The sequence below is a fragment of the Kryptolebias marmoratus genome, linkage group LG16 (genome assembly GCF_001649575.2).
Source record: "Kryptolebias marmoratus isolate JLee-2015 linkage group LG16, ASM164957v2, whole genome shotgun sequence".
Classification (NCBI taxonomy): domain Eukaryota; kingdom Metazoa; phylum Chordata; class Actinopteri; order Cyprinodontiformes; family Rivulidae; genus Kryptolebias; species Kryptolebias marmoratus.
This window is the reverse complement of record NC_051445.1, coordinates 25281582-25302562: the sequence shown is the minus strand read 5'-3', so window position 1 is coordinate 25302562 and position 20981 is coordinate 25281582. Positions and strand designations below refer to the sequence as shown.

General features: G+C 37.3%; 2 protein-coding genes across 7 annotated transcripts in view; both read right to left on the bottom strand.

Moving 5' to 3' along the window:
• LOC108234194 (vacuolar protein sorting-associated protein 13B) overlaps nucleotides 1–14449 on the bottom strand; it is a 339365-nt gene extending 324916 nt beyond the window's left edge. For 3 of the 4 annotated variants that reach the window (XM_025005255.2, XM_025005252.2, XM_025005253.2), the window contains exons 1-3: nucleotides 13546–13641; nucleotides 13324–13477; nucleotides 10341–10484 (exon numbers count right to left, since the gene is read on the bottom strand). In XM_025005255.2, coding sequence (XP_024861023.1) covers nucleotides 10341–10484; nucleotides 13324–13477; nucleotides 13546–13565 — 318 coding nt within the window. In that variant the 5' untranslated portion in view covers nucleotides 13566–13641. Of the gene's footprint in view, nucleotides 1–10340; nucleotides 10485–13323; nucleotides 13478–13545; nucleotides 13642–14305 lie in introns of those variants that run through there. The other variant, XM_017413202.3, reaches the window with a different exon arrangement.
• Nucleotides 14450–17183: 2734 nt separating this feature from the next.
• On the bottom strand, nucleotides 17184–20918 carry osr2 (odd-skipped related transciption factor 2). Of its 3 annotated transcripts, none has more exons than XM_017413118.3 (4): nucleotides 20639–20918; nucleotides 18323–18986; nucleotides 17897–17996; nucleotides 17184–17689 (listed from the first exon to the last, which is right to left on the bottom strand). In XM_017413118.3, exons 2-4 carry the CDS (start codon nucleotides 18967–18969, stop codon nucleotides 17507–17509), a joined length of 930 nt encoding a protein of 309 aa, XP_017268607.1. In that variant the 5' UTR covers nucleotides 18970–18986; nucleotides 20639–20918; the 3' UTR covers nucleotides 17184–17506. The 3 variants fall into 3 exon arrangements, with proteins under 3 accessions (XP_017268607.1, XP_017268606.1, XP_017268608.1); XM_017413117.3 differs by having other exon boundaries at nucleotides 18323–18983; nucleotides 20639–20917; XM_017413119.3 differs by having other exon boundaries at nucleotides 17184–17607; nucleotides 18323–18983; nucleotides 20639–20916.
• Nucleotides 20919–20981: the final 63 nt, after the last annotated feature.

The window sequence follows — 20981 nt, the reverse complement described above, 5'->3', positions numbered from 1 at the left end:
TGAAAAGTACAAAATATCTAAATAAGCTCTCAAGCCCCACTACCTTCGTCTACTTATTTGTTGTATGAGTTGAACATGTTCAAAATAAACCTGAATGATTAATCAATCAAGTTCAGACTGATTTTAAATTTGAACTTCAGAGTAGTTTGAAAACTAGTGTTTAAAAATTAATAATTTTTCAGGCTAAAGAAAAGTAGTAGCCTTTGGTCAAAATGCCGTCATTTTGATCAAAAACCATAGAATATCAGCACAAACATATCATCTTATATCAACAATTAAGCAGGGTGGAGGAGGAGTAATTATCTGAGCTCGTTTTGCTGCCATGCAACCAGGGGAACTTGTAATCAAAGATCTTTTTGAACAAAGAAGCAACCAAAAGAACTGCAGCTAGCACGAGCACTGCCATTATGAACCATGCAACTGCAGAAGGACCAGCTGACAGTTACTGTGGGTATGTTATTTATGCACATAACAATCAGCACCAAAACCACTGTCATGTACTCAATAGATGTGCCTGTTAAATAAACCAAAACACTAAAAACAGCATTGTTCAAATCAGCCTCAGCTGCCAACTACATTAGTATGGATAAACAGCCATCTGTGGGAAATATTCTCACCTTTTTCCCCTGTTGTTCCGAGCTAAACATTTTGATGAACTTGTCAGAATCCTTGTCCGGTTTATCATAAGCAGTGGATTAAAAGGATGCAGTATAGGGATTTCCTGTTCAATGCTTGTTTTTTTTTTTAAGAGCCGATTATACTCATTGAATAGTAAAATGGTAAAATGTGGCGAACTGTACTTTATGTCACAGAGACTGAAAGAAGAGTAAATCATAGCAGACAAAAGAGACAAGTTCATCTTTAGCATATAGTTTTCCTGCAAGTTAAAGACAAAAAACAAGAGAAAAATATGTAACGGTTGTTGTAATATGAGCGTTACTTCATTATTATGTGCATACAGTGTAAGTGTTTGGATCAAGCTTAAATGGACAGAAATGTATGAGTTTTCTTTGTGTACTCCAGTTTCCCCCACAGACCAAAAATATTTATTAGGTTTATGGTAACTCTAAACTGCCCTTAGATGTGAGAGAATGTGAATGGTTGCTTGTCTTTTTGGCTCCATGTGGACCTGCGATGGACTTGCGACCTGTCCAAGGTGTCCCCAACAGTGACTGTTGGAGAAAAGCACCAGCGCCCCCACAACCCAGAAAGACGAAACAGGTCAAGAAAATGGATAAGAGTTTATCACTGAACCATGGATGTTCACTAAACACTTATCATTTTCAAAAATTCTGAATGTTAAAAGCAATTTGGTACCATCAGCCACTTTCTGAAGCATTAAAAGAAAAAAAAATACAAATTTGCCTCTTTATGCAACTAGAAAAAAAGGGGTTGTTTTATCAGCAATGAATGAAATTGTACCATTTACCACTCTTCCTGTCTGAGCCACTTGTGATTTTTGTTTAGTTGTACTCTTTTGAGTTTTTTTCCTTTGTTTGTTTGTTTGTGTGGGTTGGGGAGGGGGGTGCCTGCATTGTTTAAAAATGATGTGCTTCTTTTGTTGCACATAGGCTGAAGAAAGCCTGAATTTTACCATCAGTCCATGTGCTTGAGTAGGGTTTGATTTTTGTAAATGTGAGCTAAATTGTCTTCACCGTGAGAAGCTTTTTAAAAAGCCAGATGCATTTTCATATGGCTTTACTGTTATTAGAAATATGGCAAACTAGACTGAACTAGAACAACAGCACTTTAATATGGCCATTTTAGAGTACATTGTCAGTGTAGTTTGGATAATAGCTGATCCTGCTTCACTTCAGAGTGTGGGTAATTCTCTATAAATCTACTAAATCACATTACAAATATACTTACTTTTTTTACCCCACAACAGTGCATGGTTTATAAACATAACTTTACAAAGTATGAGTTTTGAAGTTGGCTCTGAGTTTTGTTATTACTTAAAATTTGAATTTTATATAAACGTTTATAAAATAGTGCAATGTGTTCACATAAGATTAAACAGCCCTCCTGTTAATGACAGCTAATTTATTTGTTCACTGAACAGCTAAATTTCTAATAAATGTTTAAAAAGAAAATAAAAAATAAAGTTAAAAGGCAAAGTGAATTAAAGAACAGAACAAAAAGACAGGACAGAAAAAAAGAATGGAAAATGGACAAAATGAAAACCAAAAAAAACAAAGGGGGAGAAAAAAAAAAAATCAGCGATCAGAGTTGCATTATTTTTCTGATTTAGATCTGAGAGGCAATGGTCCTTCAGATGTCTCCATCAGCTAACCACAAGTCAAGGCTGAGCGTGTGAGGCATGTGGCTTTCACTGGCGCAGCTACCCTGTAATGCTAATAACTGCAATGTGTTGGCTACAATTAAACACTCCACACGGACTCTTGACATAAACAAGTGTGTGAAAGAAAGGCTTCATATGGACACAAAATGAGAATTCCTAAACTACTGCCATATTAATTTTTTCATTCAAATACGATTTTTTTAAATCAGAATTCAAAATCACTTTTATCTTTGCAAATATGTATAGGTAAATTAGGATTTTTACCTCTGCTAAGCAGGTTATTTTTTTGATAGTGTTGGTCCATTTGTCTGAATGTAATAAACAGATTTTGATGAAATTGTCATAAAAATGCTGGGCTTGTCACAAATAAAAAAAAACCCAAAACAAGTGATTAAATTAATGTGGTGATCTGGATCCCAATCCAGATCCTACAATGTTTTTAATGACCCTATGGCCTTGGCAGAGGTTCGTGCTCACCGAGTGTTTCTAGTTTTAATTGTTTTGATGAGGTGCTGACAACTAATTGTCAGGTCTTGCTTTTAACATATACATAAACAGACATTTATTCAGTCAGACAGAACTATAATTTTCTCAAGCTTTTCCCATTATGTCATGCACAATCCTGAGCCCTTTTCACAAGACACAAACGCCCTTTGAACAATGTAAGCACCATCCTCCAACTACAGCGAAAGCAGTGGCTGAAGCTACTCTGACAACTTAATTGCACATGTGAGGTGCAGCTGGAAGGCCCAAACTTTAGTTTGCTTGGAAAGTATCACTGTTCTGAAAGAAGAAAGATACAATAAATCAAACAAATGGGAGAGGGCTTTCAATTAGTGCTGAAAAAGACATTTTGTAGGAAGTTGGAATATTTAAAAGGTAAATGTAGCAGAAATTATGTTTGCAAACTGATTTCTAAATCAAATGAAGTAGGGTCAACATTTATCAGATTTCTTGTCATTTTGCACCTTACAGGTCATTTAAAAAGTGTGGTCAAACCTAAACTTCAACTTTTCTCACAATTACATCATCTTCTTTCTTCCACCAAAAGAAATTACCATTTTTTTAATTATCTGGAACAGTCAGGGTCAATTTGAATCAAGCTCTCAAAACATCAAAAAAAAAAACAGAGGGAGCTTGTTTTGTTTTTTAAAAAGCCACACTCTGTTTACCTCCGATTTCAGAAATAAAATTGTTGCACAAAATATGTATACATGTAGAATTTCCATTTAGCCTATAAGTTACTAAAATTGTTTTTTTTTCCCAACCAGATTTTTTCAATTGTCTTGCTAAAAAGGTTGCTAAAAATGTGCAACCTTACATAGCATCATCATATATATATATATATATATATATATATATATATATATAATTCTTTAAAACACTTAGAAAAACAAACTATTACATGAAATGGTCATATTAAAAATATACATGGGAATAAAAAAAATATTAGCTTGAGTGTAATTCCTACATTTTTTTTTACTGATCTAGCTTGTAGATGTAATTTATTGTATGAATAAAAAATACTTTGTGCAGTAAAACCAATTTTCTAAGCAGAAATATCCAGCATAACCATAACAGTAAAATCAAACTCATCCTATGACCAAACCAGGATGTGTTCTGCTGCCAGGTGCTATTCAGGATGCCGCCGTGCGGAGTTACCAAAATCAAACTCATGCTATGAGTTTGATCTTCATCAAACTTTGATCCTGTCACTGATTAAGGCTGAAGGCTAAGGCTCTCTACTCAATGAATGATGACGCATTGAATAAAAAACAAAGACCCAAAACATGTAGTAGATGATCTTTGCAGGGTCTTAAGGCTTCGTCATACTCTATAAGAAGTCAAGAAGTTGTTTTACGGTCCCATGGTTGTGAGACAGTCGTTTTCACACACACACACACACCTTTCACTGTCCACAAGAAACTCGGCTTAGAACTTCCAGGAAGCTCCTCCCTCCTCCTACAGCATTAAAACGGGTTTCTTCCCACCAGCTTCTCAACTCAACTTGCTTTCCTTTACTCCGACCAGACAGAGTCACAGCCACGAAGAGCCGCCTGTGTCTCTGCGGTCTTTTTAAGTTTATATGTTTAAAAGTTTTTGCTGGAATGGTTGTAAATATCGCTGTATTTTCTAACAGCCTCGCTTCGCCAGCTGCTTCTAAACGGAGCAGTAGAAGCAAAATGACTCCATTAAATCTCACCGGCTTTTCTGCATAAACACGCCCACAGCAACTTCTGACCAATCACACAATACTTGGCGCAAACCCCTGTGCGAAACAGTTCAGTCAGGGCCTAGTGTTGCAAAGCAGCGGATAAAGCTGCTATGCGAACAAAATGATGCATTTTTTGCCATCTAACAATGTGAATAAGAACCGACTATGTGACTTGTCATGGAGTATGCAAATAGTTTTAGCAAGGTCTTCAGATGTGTTCTAAACCACAGTGAACTCCCAATTACACATGATAGAGCAGGATAGGTCATTTGAGCATGCACAAAATCTCTGTAGCAAAGTTGTGGTGGTTTATCGTGATGGCAGCATATCAGGGTCCTGGGTGGAGTGAGGTGGCAGCATAACCATAATGTGGGGCCTGTATGCACCAGCATAGCTTGCTCTTTGACAATTTGAAGCAGGATTGGTCATGCTGGCCTCATACTGAACCGCGACAAGGTCATGGAAACAACCTAGTGTAGACATGATACTTATGTAGCAGTGTCATCCTAGTGTGGCATAATCATCTTGCACAGTGACTCCCAACCTCTTCTTCCTAATATTTTGTGTTTTCATGTTGTAAAGCACTTTGAAACGCCTTGTTGATGAAAAGTGCTATATAAATAAATTTGACTTGACTTGGAGGACCTTTTCTTGCAGCAACAGAAAAGCTACCCCCCCNCACACACACACACACACACACACACACAAACAAACACAGATTTATAATTGATTTATCAATGACATACTCCAGATCATTTTTTCTTCCATTAAAACTAACAACAACCCAACACACCACAGTTTAAAAAGTTCTTACATAAGATGTCAGGATTTATGAACAGATTGTTAAGACTCCAACATGGCAAACGTGACGGTAAGCTAAAACTCTGTTTGGTCAGTCTGAATTCAAAAACTTTCCCTTTTCTTGTTCTCTTGGATTTTTGTTTTCTTTACTCTGTATCAGCTTTAAGACAGATGAGTTAATAATAAGCAGAAATAGAAATTAACTTTGAAGTCAGTCAGCCCCACTCAGCCAGTAACTTACTACATTTACCAGCCCAACAACAATTTCACTGATCCAGCTCTAACAAGTTTCTCGATCGAGATGTAATAACATTTTCAAGAAGAGTGTGTATATTTCACAAGAATCCTATTTCATAAAATAAAAAAATGACTGTTTCATGAGACTAGTTTTATTTAATTGTCAATTTTGGCAAATCTCCAACTTTATTTTCAGCACCATATCTAAATATCAGTCTATTTTTGACAACTGTTCTCAGCAGTCAGAGATTTACCACTTTGAAGATTCAAACAGGAATTCTCACAGAGGAGCCAAGCTAATGACTTCTCAGGAGAGGAAACACTTGAAATTAAACTTCAAAAATTTCATAGCACTTTGAGCAAACGCTGTATTAAATATTTTATACCATGCAATTTTTGCATGAAGGTTGTACTTTGTCACTATTCTTCTTAATCTTGCATTGCATTCATGGTTTGCTGTTATATTTGTACACATCTGCTAATCAGCTGAGTTTGCTACTTGTGTCAGAGATGCTGGATAGCTCAATGCTTTTGCTTGAAAAGACAGAAGAGGACTGCGCTTTGCCAGGTCGTTTCACATCTAAGTCACTATAAAGATTTTCACCATTTATTATTCACCATTTTCTGTTAAATACGTGGCCAAGGCATTATTTGAAGACCACAACGGATCTGAAGAGATGTAGTTTTGGGATTAGTCAAAAAGAAGTGAGACCTGCAGTAGAAAACACTGGGCAGTCTGTTACGTCTCAAATGAGAACTCCTGCCATCACACTGATTGCTTTCTATTGCAGGTAAGACGCCAACTACTCTTAAGTACTCCAAACAACCTCACTTTATTAATACATTAATTATGTTCTGGTATGGAGACTCTACTGATTAGAAATACTGCTGCACATTCACAAACCTCCCTTTGGAAGTTCATGATTTATAACGAAATTCCATTTCAGAGATGTTGCATTCCAGTTTTCTCGGATCATTTCACTGATTTGGCTCGGGCATAAACTCCTGCCAATTTGTCCCATATTTACTTTGCTTCCATATTTCCATATTTTTTGTTTACTACAAATGCCCACAATTTACCATATATTAGTGTACTTCAGACCTTGACCATTGTTGAAAAAAATAACATATTTGATTGTGAATGTTCATATTGTTGCAATTAAAACCTACCCAACCTATTTCTAATTACTTATTGAAATCATAACAATAAAACAAATGCAAAAGAGAAAAAAACCTAATAGTCTTTGTAGAAAATTTGTAATAGTTTATAAAAGCTAAATTTTCTATTTAGTGGATTTTGGATCCAGACCCTAAATGGTAAAACTACACATTAAAAAGGAGCAAAATCCAAAAGTGTTTCTCCACAAAATGTTCCATTTTAAAAACACATTTAATTTATGCCATCATTACACCTGTGAAACTCTGTTTTCACTTTCTAAGGTTAAAATTATCATGGCTCTGTCGATTAGGAGTTGGATTATAAAATGGAAAAATAACCTATGGGTTTTAAGGAAGTCCCCACAAAGGGATTTCCTTATTCACATGTACAACATTATCCATTATTTAGGAGCAATGGGGTTTGGTGGTGTAAAACCCTAAAAATAGTTTAGATGGAATTTAACAGAAGAAAGAATCAATTGCCAAACCAACAAGTCTCTAAAGGCACCTCCCCAAATCATCTTGAGGCAATGCATCAATCAGGACCTCAACACTCAGTGGCAAATACACTCAGCAGCCGTAAGACTCTCCAGATCAAGCAGTAAACTGAGCCAAAACCAGAAATGCTTTCCTTAGTAAACCCAAGCTTTTATCATAGTCTCATAAAACCTTAAAGGCCTAGCATTCTTTGGAGGAATGCATATTGTTCACCACTCATTAAGAACTGGTAACCAGTTACAAGGGATATCACGATGTTAAAAAGTCAGTGTCAGAACAACTCAATTTTTCCATCATCCTGTTCCTATTGCTTATATGGCTTAAAACGAGATAACAGACAGTGCTTTTTTAAAAATTATTTCCTCCCCACCCTCTGTGACAGTGCTTGTTGCTCCTAGCCATCATTCAGTTGTTTACGGTGGCCGAGGGGGGAATTACCTTTAACTGTTACGCTCACTAAAAAGAGACAGTCTTCCATTACCTCCCTGCAAAACGTATGAGATTTGAAGAGATAACAGCAAAACGTGGTATTTACATGACACATTTCTTTGCAACATAGCATACCAATAATTCAACTTGTGCATAAAAGAAACGTTTCAGAGCGTTTTAAATATATAATAAAGAAAACTTTGTAACCATCCACAGCTACAAGAAACAAGTGAAGTATGCCAGAAAACTATAATTTTAAAATAGAGTTATGTAATAAATTAAGTCTGTAGATTTTAAAGACAGCTGCCAAACATCTTATAATTTGATACAATACCACTAATATAGTAACTTATTTTGCTTGCAAATGACCTCCAGTTTTTACAACTAAACTTTAAAAGAGTGTACAACATTTTTTCATTAGCATACTTTCTGAACTACAATACTTATTAAAGCTTATTTTAAGCAATTACATTGTCAGCAGGAGCTGTAATCTCCAACTGCTGCTAAACACCCAAATTTCCACACTTGCTGGAAACTATAATTGTGAGCTGTTCTTGGTGCTTTGCAGATGGGCCGTTTTGGGCAATCTCAATATCCCTAATATTACCCAGTTCCTCTCGGGGGAAACATGAACATTATAAAGGTCCAAATAATTCCGGTCAAATTACGCAGCTCTTAATGAACTTCAAAAGATGTGCGGATGTTTTTACAGGCCAGCGCTCAGGCTTTAACTGTAATTATAAAAACAAACCATATTAATGATATCATTTATCATTTCCACACTTTGGCCGTTGTGAGGCCTACCACAAGGTTCCTGTCTATACTGGACAAAAGAAACACTCATGATCTACTAAACAAAATGTAAGATTTTCCATACACAAATCAGAATTTTCTGTTCGTTTTAAAACCCCTTTGGGCCATCACACAAATTACATAAGAGGTTCAGGGTGAAAAGTCACGGCCCATCTGTTGCATGAAACTATGCCAGATTACCTCTATCCAGTCGGAAGATGAATAAAATTTTATATCAACATAATAGCAAACCACAGGAGAGGTATACACTTTCTATCAGACTAAAGGTTCATAAACATTATCATTATGATGATTATTAGTTATAGATTCACACCTATGAGAAAACTGGGCAAACAGGCTTTATTTTCTTGGCTTTAGAACACAGTAGTCCGCCTTCTGCCTCCCATAGTGGAGAGAAGTGTGGTGATTCATTTAAATACCACATGCTAGACCTCTTCTGTAAGTCTGGCTTTAGTCCAAATTATGTCTCTTGGGTGTACATACCACTGAATAATTTGTTCAAATGTCATTTGCAATTCCCCCAAAATCTCTCTTCCCTAGAAGCCTTTTAGAAAACATCTGTAACAAATAGTTGTTTTGAGACTACACCAGTGCTGGTACTGGTAGATGACCTTAAGCTGTGTATGAAGCACAAAAAACAAGTTTAAATTTCCACTGAACTAGAAACCTGATCCCGGGAGCAGTAGCCACCTGGATGGTATGATATTTACCATTAGTTCTGGGCAGCTCAAGCTCATATGTTCCAAATCTTTTCGCTGCAGTCTATATAATTAGCTGTAATTGACTTCCCTTGAAATGTGTTTCTTCTGGGACATCTGGCCTTGAAACTTCAGCCTTCCTATATAAGGCCCAGTTCAGAATTACACTTTCAAATTTGGCAAACTGCATGGGTGGCAATCACAGCACCGGTCTAATATGTAAATTGTAGCACCAAAGTAATATACAAAAGTCTAGAAAAAAAAAAGTCTGACTGATTCAAAACATATTTTACAAATTACAGTGTACATAACCTCAAGTATCAGTACCTTTTTAAGCGTTCAAACAAGAGAGTATGGCTGCTTAAATCTGAATTAAAAAAATTTAAAAAATAAAAATCACAATTATTTTGGTCAATACTGTAATCACAAATATTGAAAATGATTATTGAATTTGGAAATGTTGCATTAATTACGCTTAAAAATAAAGAAAATTACCTTAAAAAGGTGAAAAATTTCCTTGATAGCTTCCTGTTGAACATACATAACTACAGTATGTATTTATTCAAATGCAGACTACAAAACTAAAATAAAACCAGCAATATAGTGCACTTACATTGTATTGTAGGACCTTATGAAATATGCCCGCCAATTTTAATTTTTAAATTTCTTGCTTTATGATGTAATCACATTTTTCCACTTTACAAAGGAATATATGTTTATTAATACAATTTTATTATATGAAAAAATATCCTAAATTTCATGAATATTTGCAAACTTAAAAAATAAATTGCAAAAAGTTTCAGTTCAACAGAATCTTCAATGCTTTAGTAAAGTGCTCACAATCCTGTCTGTAGGACACAAAAGCATGCACAAACACAGACACTGGCAAAAACATCAGAGTCTGCCTTTACCTTTCAGCGGCAGGCGATAAACAAATGTTTTGAAAGACTTTACTTCAAGCCATAACTATTTAAAACCTTTGTTACAGTAACAAATTTTGAACCTTGCTGGATTCAAATTTTTTAAAATGTTATTAAAATTTTTTTTGAAAAACTGTGAACTTACAGGGAAAAATAAACTAACATTTAACTGTGACATATAAAAATACTTTCACAACAATCAGGTTATCCTTCTTTTGGTCCAACAGCAGACTCAGAAATGGCATTTTTTATACCAGGAGAGAACTAACCTGGGATCCGTCTCTTAGCTTGAGGATGCACTCCATCGTGTTGATGGTGATTACGACAGGCTCCGAGCCCAGCTTGGTCCAGGGTACATGGATTCGTAGCTCATGAATATGACCACTCATGAATGTGAAGGGCAACTTCAACTCCTGTTCAATGACATAAGGATGTAAAAGATAATGGGTTAGAACTGGAACAAGTATGACCGGCAGAAAATTATACCTGCACTGTAAACAGTGTTATATGTGGTTATTGACTGCAGAGCTTCTACTTCCATTCATCCAACTGGAGTTTCCAAGTTTTCCTTGTGCTTTCATTGGTGTTCTGCAGGTTTGGGTTTCCACCATTAATGAACTTTCTTTATATTAAATAATAAACTCGAGTGTTAGGCTGGTTAAAAATTAATGAACAAACACTAAACTGGCAAATTCTCAGGGAAGCTCAGCTGTCAATTGTTTTGAACACCAAGTCCATAAGAACACATTACCCATCTATAGTCTTCAAGTGCTTTTATCAAACACACCAGCTACAATATTAACAAAACCTGCTTCTGATTATTAAAATCAAACTTAATCAAGAAATCAAGAGAGCTTTAAAACACAAAGTTAAAAAAGAAATTTAAAAAGGTGGCAGGGGAAGCAACAAAACACGTTTATTTTCAAATATACTGCATAGTACTAAAATCAGATCCACTGTAATGTCCACAGTCAGATAGCTTAAAGAGATTTCCAGTAAGTATGTTCATCACAAAATCTGTTGAAATGGTTTTAATTCACTCTGTCAAAATTGGTATTTAAGAAAAGTGAATAAATAATTTTAATTCAGGGAAGACATATTACAAGTGTAAAAAAGAACAGCATCAAAATAACACTGTTAAACATTAAATAATTACCATTCTTTCAAGGAATGGCTAACAGACAAGCAAGGGCTGTCTCTAACAGTGAATGCCAAGATATGTTTGGGATGTACCACACCAAGCCAGTACAACATCAATTTTTAGCTCAATATCTGTGAAATTGACTGAATTACAGCCATTTTAATGCTTGCTAAGGTTGCTTAGCTGTGGTGGCCATTTTGACTTGGCCTAACTCAAACAGGTAATCCTTTGTAGATGTGCATTTAATTACTACATTCTGAAAGCTTCATTACAATTGGTTCAAGTGGTTCATCAGTTACTTGGGTAAAAGACAGATATGGGAAAAACATTATCACCTTTAAGAAGGAAGGTAGAAGCAGGTGCTGGTAATCAAATGTACTTTTTAATTGATCATGAGAAAGTGTGAGCACATCTATAAAAGCAGATGTTTCGATCAATGTTTTGTTTTGAGGATTTAGTTGTGTCTTAACAAAATGCCAGAGAAGAAAAAGATCAGCAGTCAGCTTTGAGGAGCAAGTGCTGTTGACCATCAATCTAGAAAGAATTACACAACCATTCAAATACGTCTAGTCCAGCTTCATACACTGAAAAAACACATTTTGATTTGAAATTGTGAAACAAGCTCAGGTCTATCAACACATCAAAATTATGTACCTGTATATGGTAGTTATCTGTAATACTTGTGGAGAAGCAGAGCTTCCTCTAACATGGCCCTCAATACCACATCCTTATAGTCCTCGCAAAAAAATAAAATGAAATCCAAAGCAAAACAATAAATGAAAACTCAATAACAAGGGGCTCTGTCTAGGACTCAACAGGCCTCAATTAGCTTGTTAAAGTTCATAACAGGACAATTAGAAAAAAAACTGAACAAGCGCAAAGACTGTTTAGAAGTGTGACCTGGAGAAAGTCTCTCTTGTCTATAAAGCATTGGTTCCCAACCCTGGTCCTCGTCGATCACTATCCTGCACATTTTCATTGTTTCCTTGCTTTTCACCAGGTCCTTTCTGTCTGCAGAAGCCTGTTAATCACTCCCTCATTCAAATCAGGTGTGTCAAAGCAGGGAAACAACTAAAACATGGTTCACACAACTGCATCTGAACAATTTACATTATGTGGAACAATGTCCTTTAGACAGATGAGACCAATATGGAGGTGTTTGGCTATAATGAACAGTGCCATGCTTGGTGAAAACCACAGAGCACATCAACTGTCAGACACGGTAGTGGTGAGCTGTTGATTTGGGTTTGTTTTGCATCCCTTCGTAGACCTGAGCCCCTTGTGATTATTAAAGCTAGCATGAACTCCTCTGTGTATCGACGTATTCTAGAGACAAATGTAAGGCCATCTGTCCGACAGCTGAAGCTTGGCTCAGACAGGGCAGTGCCAGAGAAGAATAATCCCTAACAGAGAAACAGATTTCAGAACACTTCAACTCAATTTAAAATCTTATGTATAAACACACGCCAACAAAATGCAATGAACTGAAACAATATTGTTAGGAAGAGTGGGCCAAAAATTATATGCAGTGATGTCAGAGAAATATAAGCACTTACGGACAAAAAATACTTAAAGATGTCCGAGTGGTGATGCAGTACTCTTAAAGGTTATTGAGTATTTTAATCCTCATATATTTTCTTTTTTTTCATTCTTTCCACATTGTGTAATTTAGTTTAGAAGAAGAATAAAATGTAATCTGACATGTGATACATTTCATCCCAGTTTATATTCACCTGCTAAGATATGGTTTAAAAAAAAAATCACTTGTTTGTTTTTTAAAGATGGTGTACTATTACTGCAGAACAGCAAAAATGGTATTAGTACATTAAATACTTACATTAAAAAGGTGCATGTGGGTGTGATTTAAGCCAAATTGATAAGTAGGCATGTGTGACTCTGAAAATAGTATTTCTTCCTTAAGTAAGTAGTAGTAAAAGTGTTAACAGTAGTAAAGACATTTATTTATCATCAATCAGAATGGCAGTCATCCCAATAGAACAGGATGAAACATGGAAATGGCAGAACTGAAACAAGTCTGTTAACACAATAACTCTTGGCTTGATCTAAAAGAATAATCCAGCAAAACGCAGATTAAATTAACCACTGAGTACCTGTTCCAGTACATCCAGCTTCAGGTCCAGCTTGCTGAGCACCACATCCCCTCCCCAAAGAGAAAGCTGCAGGTCCGAAGGCTTCAGGTTCTTAATGTATTTGTTCACGTAGCTCATCAGGAGCGGCGTGACATATGACTCCAACATCTTCTCTCTGTTGTAAACACAGGTCAAACACTGAACAACGCACTACAATGTCAATTAATGAGGTTTGTTTCGTACAATATTGTTCTGAAGCCCATGGTAAAGAGGAGGTCTTTGTCACAACACAAAGCCTAATCTGATACTACACAAAACAAAAGCTAAAGTGTAATTAGGACCACGCTCCATTCAGGAGTGTAACTTCTAGATTAGCACTACTGTCTGTATCAGCTTCAGGGATGGGAGAGATAATTAAAGATATTCAGAACACCTGTGTTTATCCGCTATGGCAACTCTGTAAAGGTAAAGGTGTGTTATAGTTAGCCTCGCATCCAATATTTACACATTGGATGGTCACAATTAAATGTTTAATAAAAGTTTCAAGAATATGCCTTTAGAAACTATAACCAAATCACACGACAATCGGGAATGCATTGTGATTTAGACTGTTTATACTCGACAAAAGAAAACCATTTTGTTCGCCAAGGTTTCCGGTCACGTTATGAATTTCAATAAATTCATTTAACGGTTGTTAACTTATTACTTAGCCTTAGTTAGCCTGCTCGCTAACGTGGCTTCACGTTTAAAGGATGACACGAAGGGGAAAGTGTTAAAGTTTAAAGGACTCAATTTGTAAGTCGATGAGAGTTTAAGTAATCCTGCAGTTCTGCGTAGTAAAATTTCCCATACTGAGTAACACTTAGCAAGAGAGGCTAACTTGTCATGAGTGACTGTCATATAAGCTATAAGTCCAGTAGCCTAGCAAAGAAGCTAAACTGCGGCTAGCAAGTGACCCTAAAATGAAATACATAAAGTTTTTAAGGGGAAAATCCCTCCTTACTTGATTCTCGCTTTTATGCAGCAGCTGTTTGTTGAATTTGACGTTAATGAAACGTCTTTATCTCTTTAGCGACATCTCTGTACAACGTCATCTGTAAACACCAACGCGGCTTCCGTATGACTACTGCTGCCTTCGCGTCTGTAGGAAAAGGGAGGTTCGCCACTCAGATCACAGACCCGACTCAGAACTGAGCCAAGCAGCACTGTGGAAATTACGCTGCGCACATGATTTGTTCTTCCCCGGGTTATGTAATGCCTTTCAAAGGGTTTGATAGGTGCATCTATCTTTTTTTGCATAAAATACTTGTAAATTGTAGTATTTATCTTGAGCATGATAAAGGACGGTTTTGGATTTTGTCTTACCCCTCATGTGGCCGTGAAGTATTTCAAATGCTTGACAATAGACATTTCCTCTCATTACAACAGTACTTCTAACATTTTATTATTGTCAAACAATCATCGCAAATTATATTCATTTCTGTAATACCAACAATGTGAATGTCTTTGAAAGATAATGATCAAATTTATTCCGCATTTAGCTGAAACTGGTGATCATTATGCGAAGTAAATATGTTTTTTTCTTATAATATTAAATATGTTAATAAGTGGCTGTCGGAAAACCTTCAATAAACATCAAAAGGACATTGATACTGAGCAAAATGGCCCTTTTAGATTAGAGTCACGTGACATGAATACATACTGGTTGCTTTAATTAATATCTCTTATTACACTCATTCAGTAAGTTAGTCTACAGGATTTTATAGTAAGCAGATTTAGGATGCAGTTAGGTTTTTGATAAAACATCCACTTAAATAAGTCATGTCAAATGTTTTTCCTCAATTTTTTTACTTCTTGTAATAACAAGAGATGCTGTTTAAATTGTTTTTGAGGATTAGATAATACTGGATTGGACCCAGGTTGAAGAGAAACACTTGAATCATTGTACAATGTAGAAAATATGAATCTTAAATCATAACTGTCACTTTTACTTATTTAAAACAAATGTTACGATTACATATCTTTCCCTGCCTCTCTTTTTTTAGGGTCAAAGAATTAAAGGCAGAGCAGCAGAGTCCACTGTCTAATCCGTCCCTTAGGACAGTCAGAGACGCTGTCAACACATTCACCGTGTGACTCTGCCTGCATGTCGGAACTGCTGGGCTTTCACTTTGTTTTAGCTACTATTCTCAAAAGAAAGATATGTTTAGTGTTGCAGCAGAGGCTGAATTTAACTGTATATAATAATGATAATAATAATACCACACAATATGAGTTTCAAAAGCCAGGTATAAACAAGAGAAGTTTTTCTGTTGTTCTTTGGGATATTCCTTATGATCCTGAACAAAATTTTTTATTGCAGATGAAAACAGGTGCTGCTCGAGGTCTTGAGAAAAGCTAACAAAAAACCCTTAAAACCCCTTCAAATTCATTCAATTAAGGGTACCCGCAACAAATCCTTCACTTTTCCAATAAATTCCATAATGCCCAAAGCATCTATTTTTAATTATTTATATTATTTTGTAACAGATACATTTCTGCCACAAAGTGATTTAAAAGAAATAATTTTGTAACAAATCTATTTAGACGTAACGTGGTCGGTTAAATAATTACATATTATTATTATTATTATTATTATTATTATTATTATTATTATTATTATTATTATTATTATTATTATTATTATTATCGTTGTTGTTGTTGTTGTTATTATTGTAAATGCAGTTCAGTAATAACGTATAACTTTGAAACAGAATTGTTTCCATACATTTGCAAATTTTGTTTGTATTTTTCTTTTTTTTTTCTTTTTTTAAACCATCGCGTATTTTTCACTTGATTATCCAGGATCTTATGTGTCTGAAAATATGAACTTCTTAGAGAACTTTTTTGTTGTTGCTCTATTTATTTGTTTATTTAGTAATTTATTTTCATGCGGTTTAGTCTTAGTGTTGGTTTCCCATTTGGAAAGAAGAGGAGAATCCTGTTCAGCAGCGCAACAACCCGCTCCTCACGCCTCCTTATGACCACCCTGTGTTCTTACTGAAACCACGGTACGTGATGTTTGCGAGTCTTTTAAAAATAGTTGCTACTTTTTAAAGTAAATTATAATGAGGTAAAAAATTAACAACAATAATAAAGTTTGCTTCATTAATGGTTTTCAGAAACAATAGGCCTGAAGGCCACGACACACAAAAACACAAAGATCAACTGAATCTTGCTTTTTCCGAATAATTTAAAAAAAAAAAAAACAACCCTCAGCTTGGATGGTCAAAGTTTATTTGGATGAAATCCATTTTCTGTCCACACAAACCCACCGATATGCCAGACATTGCCTCTGAAGCCTTCAGCAGTTTCTGAATTATCCTCCCAAATTAATATCTCAAGGAGAGGAAATAGTTCAGACAGTGCAAAGAAAAGACTAAACTGTAATAAAAGCCAGAGGATGAGCGGGAGTGAAAGTGACTTCAATCCTAAAAAGAGTCAGAGACGCACAGACACGACAGAACGGTTCTGATGTCCATTTCTGCTAAAATGCCTCAGATGACTCAGGTGACTCCTTCCGTTCTGAGTCAATAATGTAATCAGAGGCAGATAAAGGTGAGATATGGCAGCCAATAATTATCAGCCTCTGACGTGGAGGATAATAACGACACTTTATAATTCTGTGGATAAATTTACCTTAACCCAATCATTTCTGCTCTTACTCACAGCCTGAAGTGCTCAAACAGCTAAAAAAAAAAGTTATGATCTTCAGCTGATTCTTAGCTCCATTCCTGATCAGGAATAACGGACAGATATGAACTTGTGTGACCTAAATGTTGGTTTTAGGTGTCTACTTGTGGCAAGAACAAAACACACAAAATGAAAACAGCACAAAAGCGAACGTGTCATCGAAATATTTATTTCTACAATACAATTTTACATACTTTAAACTTATAACAGTTTTTTTTCACAACTTTACCATTTCAAAGTCAGGAAAACAACAATAAAAAAACAACATTTTGTACATAATATTTACAGGTGGCGAGGAAGCCGCTGTCCCTTCGAGGAGCGAACAAATCCCTCAGTAAAATGCGCTGTAGTAAACGTGTCCTCCTTTGGAAAAGTGTCTTTGACGACAAAAAGTCGCTGCTTTGTCTTTCTGGGCTTTGTCCATTTCCTTTTTTTTTTCTTTAATTATTATTATTTTGTTAGTCTGTCCGGGCTAGTAGTCCTGATGCGGGCTGTGCGTCAAACTGTGCCGTCGCAAGTCACAGTTGCGCCGAAACACCTTTCCGCAGCGGCCACAGCTGTAGGGCTTGATGTCTGTATGGGTGAGAAGGTGAGTTTTCAGGTTACTTCTTTGATTAAAGGTTCTTCCGCATGTGGGGCATTTGTGGGGAGACTCCTGTTTAGATTTAAAGCAAGCAAAGGATTATTCCCTTTAATTGTATAGAAGAAGACCTGGCAGTTGTATCTTTCAGCTCTAAATCACTGTATGTATGTAACATTTCTGAGTTTTGGCCAATTCGTTTTGAGACTGATCTACGTCCCCATGCATGCAGCAGTCACACAACAACGATCATTCAGGTAACTGTCATTATTCTGAGCTTACCTGCATGTGTAAGGTTTTATGGACGGCCAGAGTTCGAGACTGACAGAATCCCTTCCCGCACTCTTGACATTTGAAAGGCTTTTCCTTGGAGTGGATGTATCTGGGAAACAGAAATGGCACGTAATCAGCGTCAGCTCCTGCACGGATTTGCCTACAGGTGTTTCATGCCTCACATTTCATGGGGTTAAAATCTCCTGAAGTTAAGAAAATCCACATAATTGATCAAAAGAGCTTTAGCGCCCTCATGTATTTAACTCCAGGAACAGGCCTGTGCATCTAAACAGAAATTAAGTAAATTTAAGAGCTATAGTTGCAAGGAGGTCATTTGGAAAATAAACGTTTAAAAACGGGAACTGGAAACAGTTTTTTTTTTTAATCTGAAAACATCGCGCATTTGATGCAAAAGTGCTCGAGAATCAGATTTACCTGTGGTCTCTGAGGTGGTCTTGTCTTCTGAAGGCCTTGTGGCAAATGTCACAGGTGTAAGGCCGCTCGTCTGTGTGGGTCCTCTCGTGAATGAGGAGGTTGTAAGACTTGGTGAAATGCCTGCCGCAGAACTTGCAAATAAATTCCTTTTTCGTCTTGGACGGGAGCCTGCCCCGGGTGGGTTTTCGGTCCGGTGACAGCTTGCTCAGCTCGGTGATGCTTCCCCCGAGTCCCGACGCCAGCTTTGCCAGGTGGGCAGCTTTCGGCGGGTCCTCCTGAGTGGCGGCGAGGGCCAGGTTGGCAAAGTCGAACCTGGGTCTGTCCTTCTGCAGCGCGGGGACGCCGTGCGTCACGGCGGCCTGCTTCGGGTGGAAGAGCTGCGCGGCGGCCGTGAAAGGCAACGCCGGGAAGGGGATTCTGGGGTCCACCAGGCCCTGGGCGGCTGCCGTGATCGTCGACCTCAGTCCCTGCATGTGCGGATAGCCAAGAGTCCAGTGGTTCATGTGCATGGTTTGCACCGCGCTGAGGCCGTACAGCCCCTGCAGCTGGTCAGCGGGGAACGTGTTGACGGCCTGCAGGAAGGAGTAGTTGGTGAGCTGCAGGGCTGGGTGCAGGGGGATCGGAGCGTGCAGGGCTTTGCTCCCCATGTCGGCTCAGACTTCTGCTGAGGAAGACAGGAAATATGGAACAATTAGAGCTACAAGTAAGTTAAGGTGTAATTATCTGGTGCATGGCCTTCAGGAAAACCACATGCGCTCAGATTTTTATTTTTTACTTAAATGAACATGATACAAGACAGAGAAAGGTATCAGACTTAAAACAAATTAATAATCCAAATTAGGTCTAATTTATTGCTTTAACAATCAGTCTGTTAGTAAAGTGAAGAACCTGTAAAATCTCTGCTTTATGCGTAAAACCGGAACTGAATTAGAGAAGAAGCAAAACAAACATTTATTAACAAAAGTCTGACTCGTGCAACGGATGCGCGTCAAAGTGATTTCATTAAACAAATTAGTCATCGAAATTATAATTCCATTAGGTGGGTGTAAGAAGGGCTCATATGGCACCGATTAACACTGCATGATATTGTAATTTCAAATCACACGGAATGACGCACCGAATCTCAGACAGGATAATTAAAGCCACCGTTTCTGTCTCTGACACAATTTAAAACAAGGGGAGATTTAAACAAAGTGTCATATCTTTACCAATAAACTCAGAAGTTAAAACGTGGATGAGGAGAAAAAAACAATTCTGCCAAAATAATTACAAGAGGCCAGTTTTTTTATTTCTGTTTGCGAATAGTTCATTTTTTTAGAAGAGATGTTTTCCTTGTAGAACCTTTTTTTTATTTAGCCCACAATTTCTGAGCATTTATAGGCCGACATTTCAGCTAAGGACGTTTGCTTATAATAAATGTAACTTGTCTCTATCATGTGGGACAAATGAGGTGAGCTGACGGGAACTGGCATGGTTCCGTTTTTGCGGCTATTACAGTTATGTTTTCCCACTTTTGAAAGAAGTTCAAGACTCCAGATGGGACTGGCGACCTGACCCCCATATAAACATGAAACAGAAAAAAGGTTGTTTTTTTATTTGTGGCTGAAAAGAAATATTCTCAGTATAACTAGTAAAAATAAATAAAAAAAGAAGGGAATCCTGCTGCTCATGATATTGGCTGAGATAAAAAGCTTTGCGCACACTTGGAGAAGGTTTGGGAAATGTAAAGTGGAGCTGCCGGTCACTGGTTCCAGTCAGCTCGCTGGTTTTTGTTGGATCTCTAAATCCACTGGACTTTGCTTTCCCTGTCACATGCGATGGAGTTAAATATAATTTCGCGCAGGTGCAGCATAAATCACCAGGAGGGCACTTGTTGTTCTTTGCCCATTAAAGCAGCTTTCCTTCAGCTTGTTCTTCCCTCACCTTTGGACTTCGTTTCCACTTTTGCAGCACCCTGAGTGTCTTGTTTTTTTTAATCCTTTCATGTTTTTGGCAGAAGGTTTTAAATGTTCATGAGCTGTGATATTCCTTTACGAAGACCACAATTTAAAAGCTGTGGACAGACACTAATGATCTCCTACCGTGAGTGAGACATGACCTCAGACTGGCTGTCATCAGAGGCAACAATCTAGATCTGCGCGTTTTTTTATTATTATTATTTTCTGTTTTGACTGCAAAGGTTAACCTGCTTGCAAAACAGCAAAAGTTGAGTTTTTTTTTCTCATTTGGTAGAAGGAAAAAAAAGAAGTTGAAAGACGTGAGGCTGCTTCCTATCCCGCAGAGGACTGACACGCACCCTGCCAAACACAATCTTACCCCAGTGAAAAGCTCCCAAGGCTCCTGCGGTGTGCCAGTAATCCACAGGAACTACAGAGGCGACGAGCTCCAATAAAGCGTCGCTAAAAGCTTCCCAACATCCAAGTCCATGAAACTTTCATGTAGCCATGCAGCCAGACTCTGCTGTCTCGGCCTTTCTGCACAGATGTGACAAGTTGTGAAAAGTTGTGGAAAAGAGGCGCAGAGGTTTGGAGGAGAGACAGCAGCAGCAGCAGCAGTGTGGGAGTCCCGTCCGGAGCTGGGGCTGGAAAGTGTGCGGTTCTTCACTTTGTAGGGCTCCGGGACTCTGGAGAGCTCAGCCCGCCCCCTCCGACACGCCTCC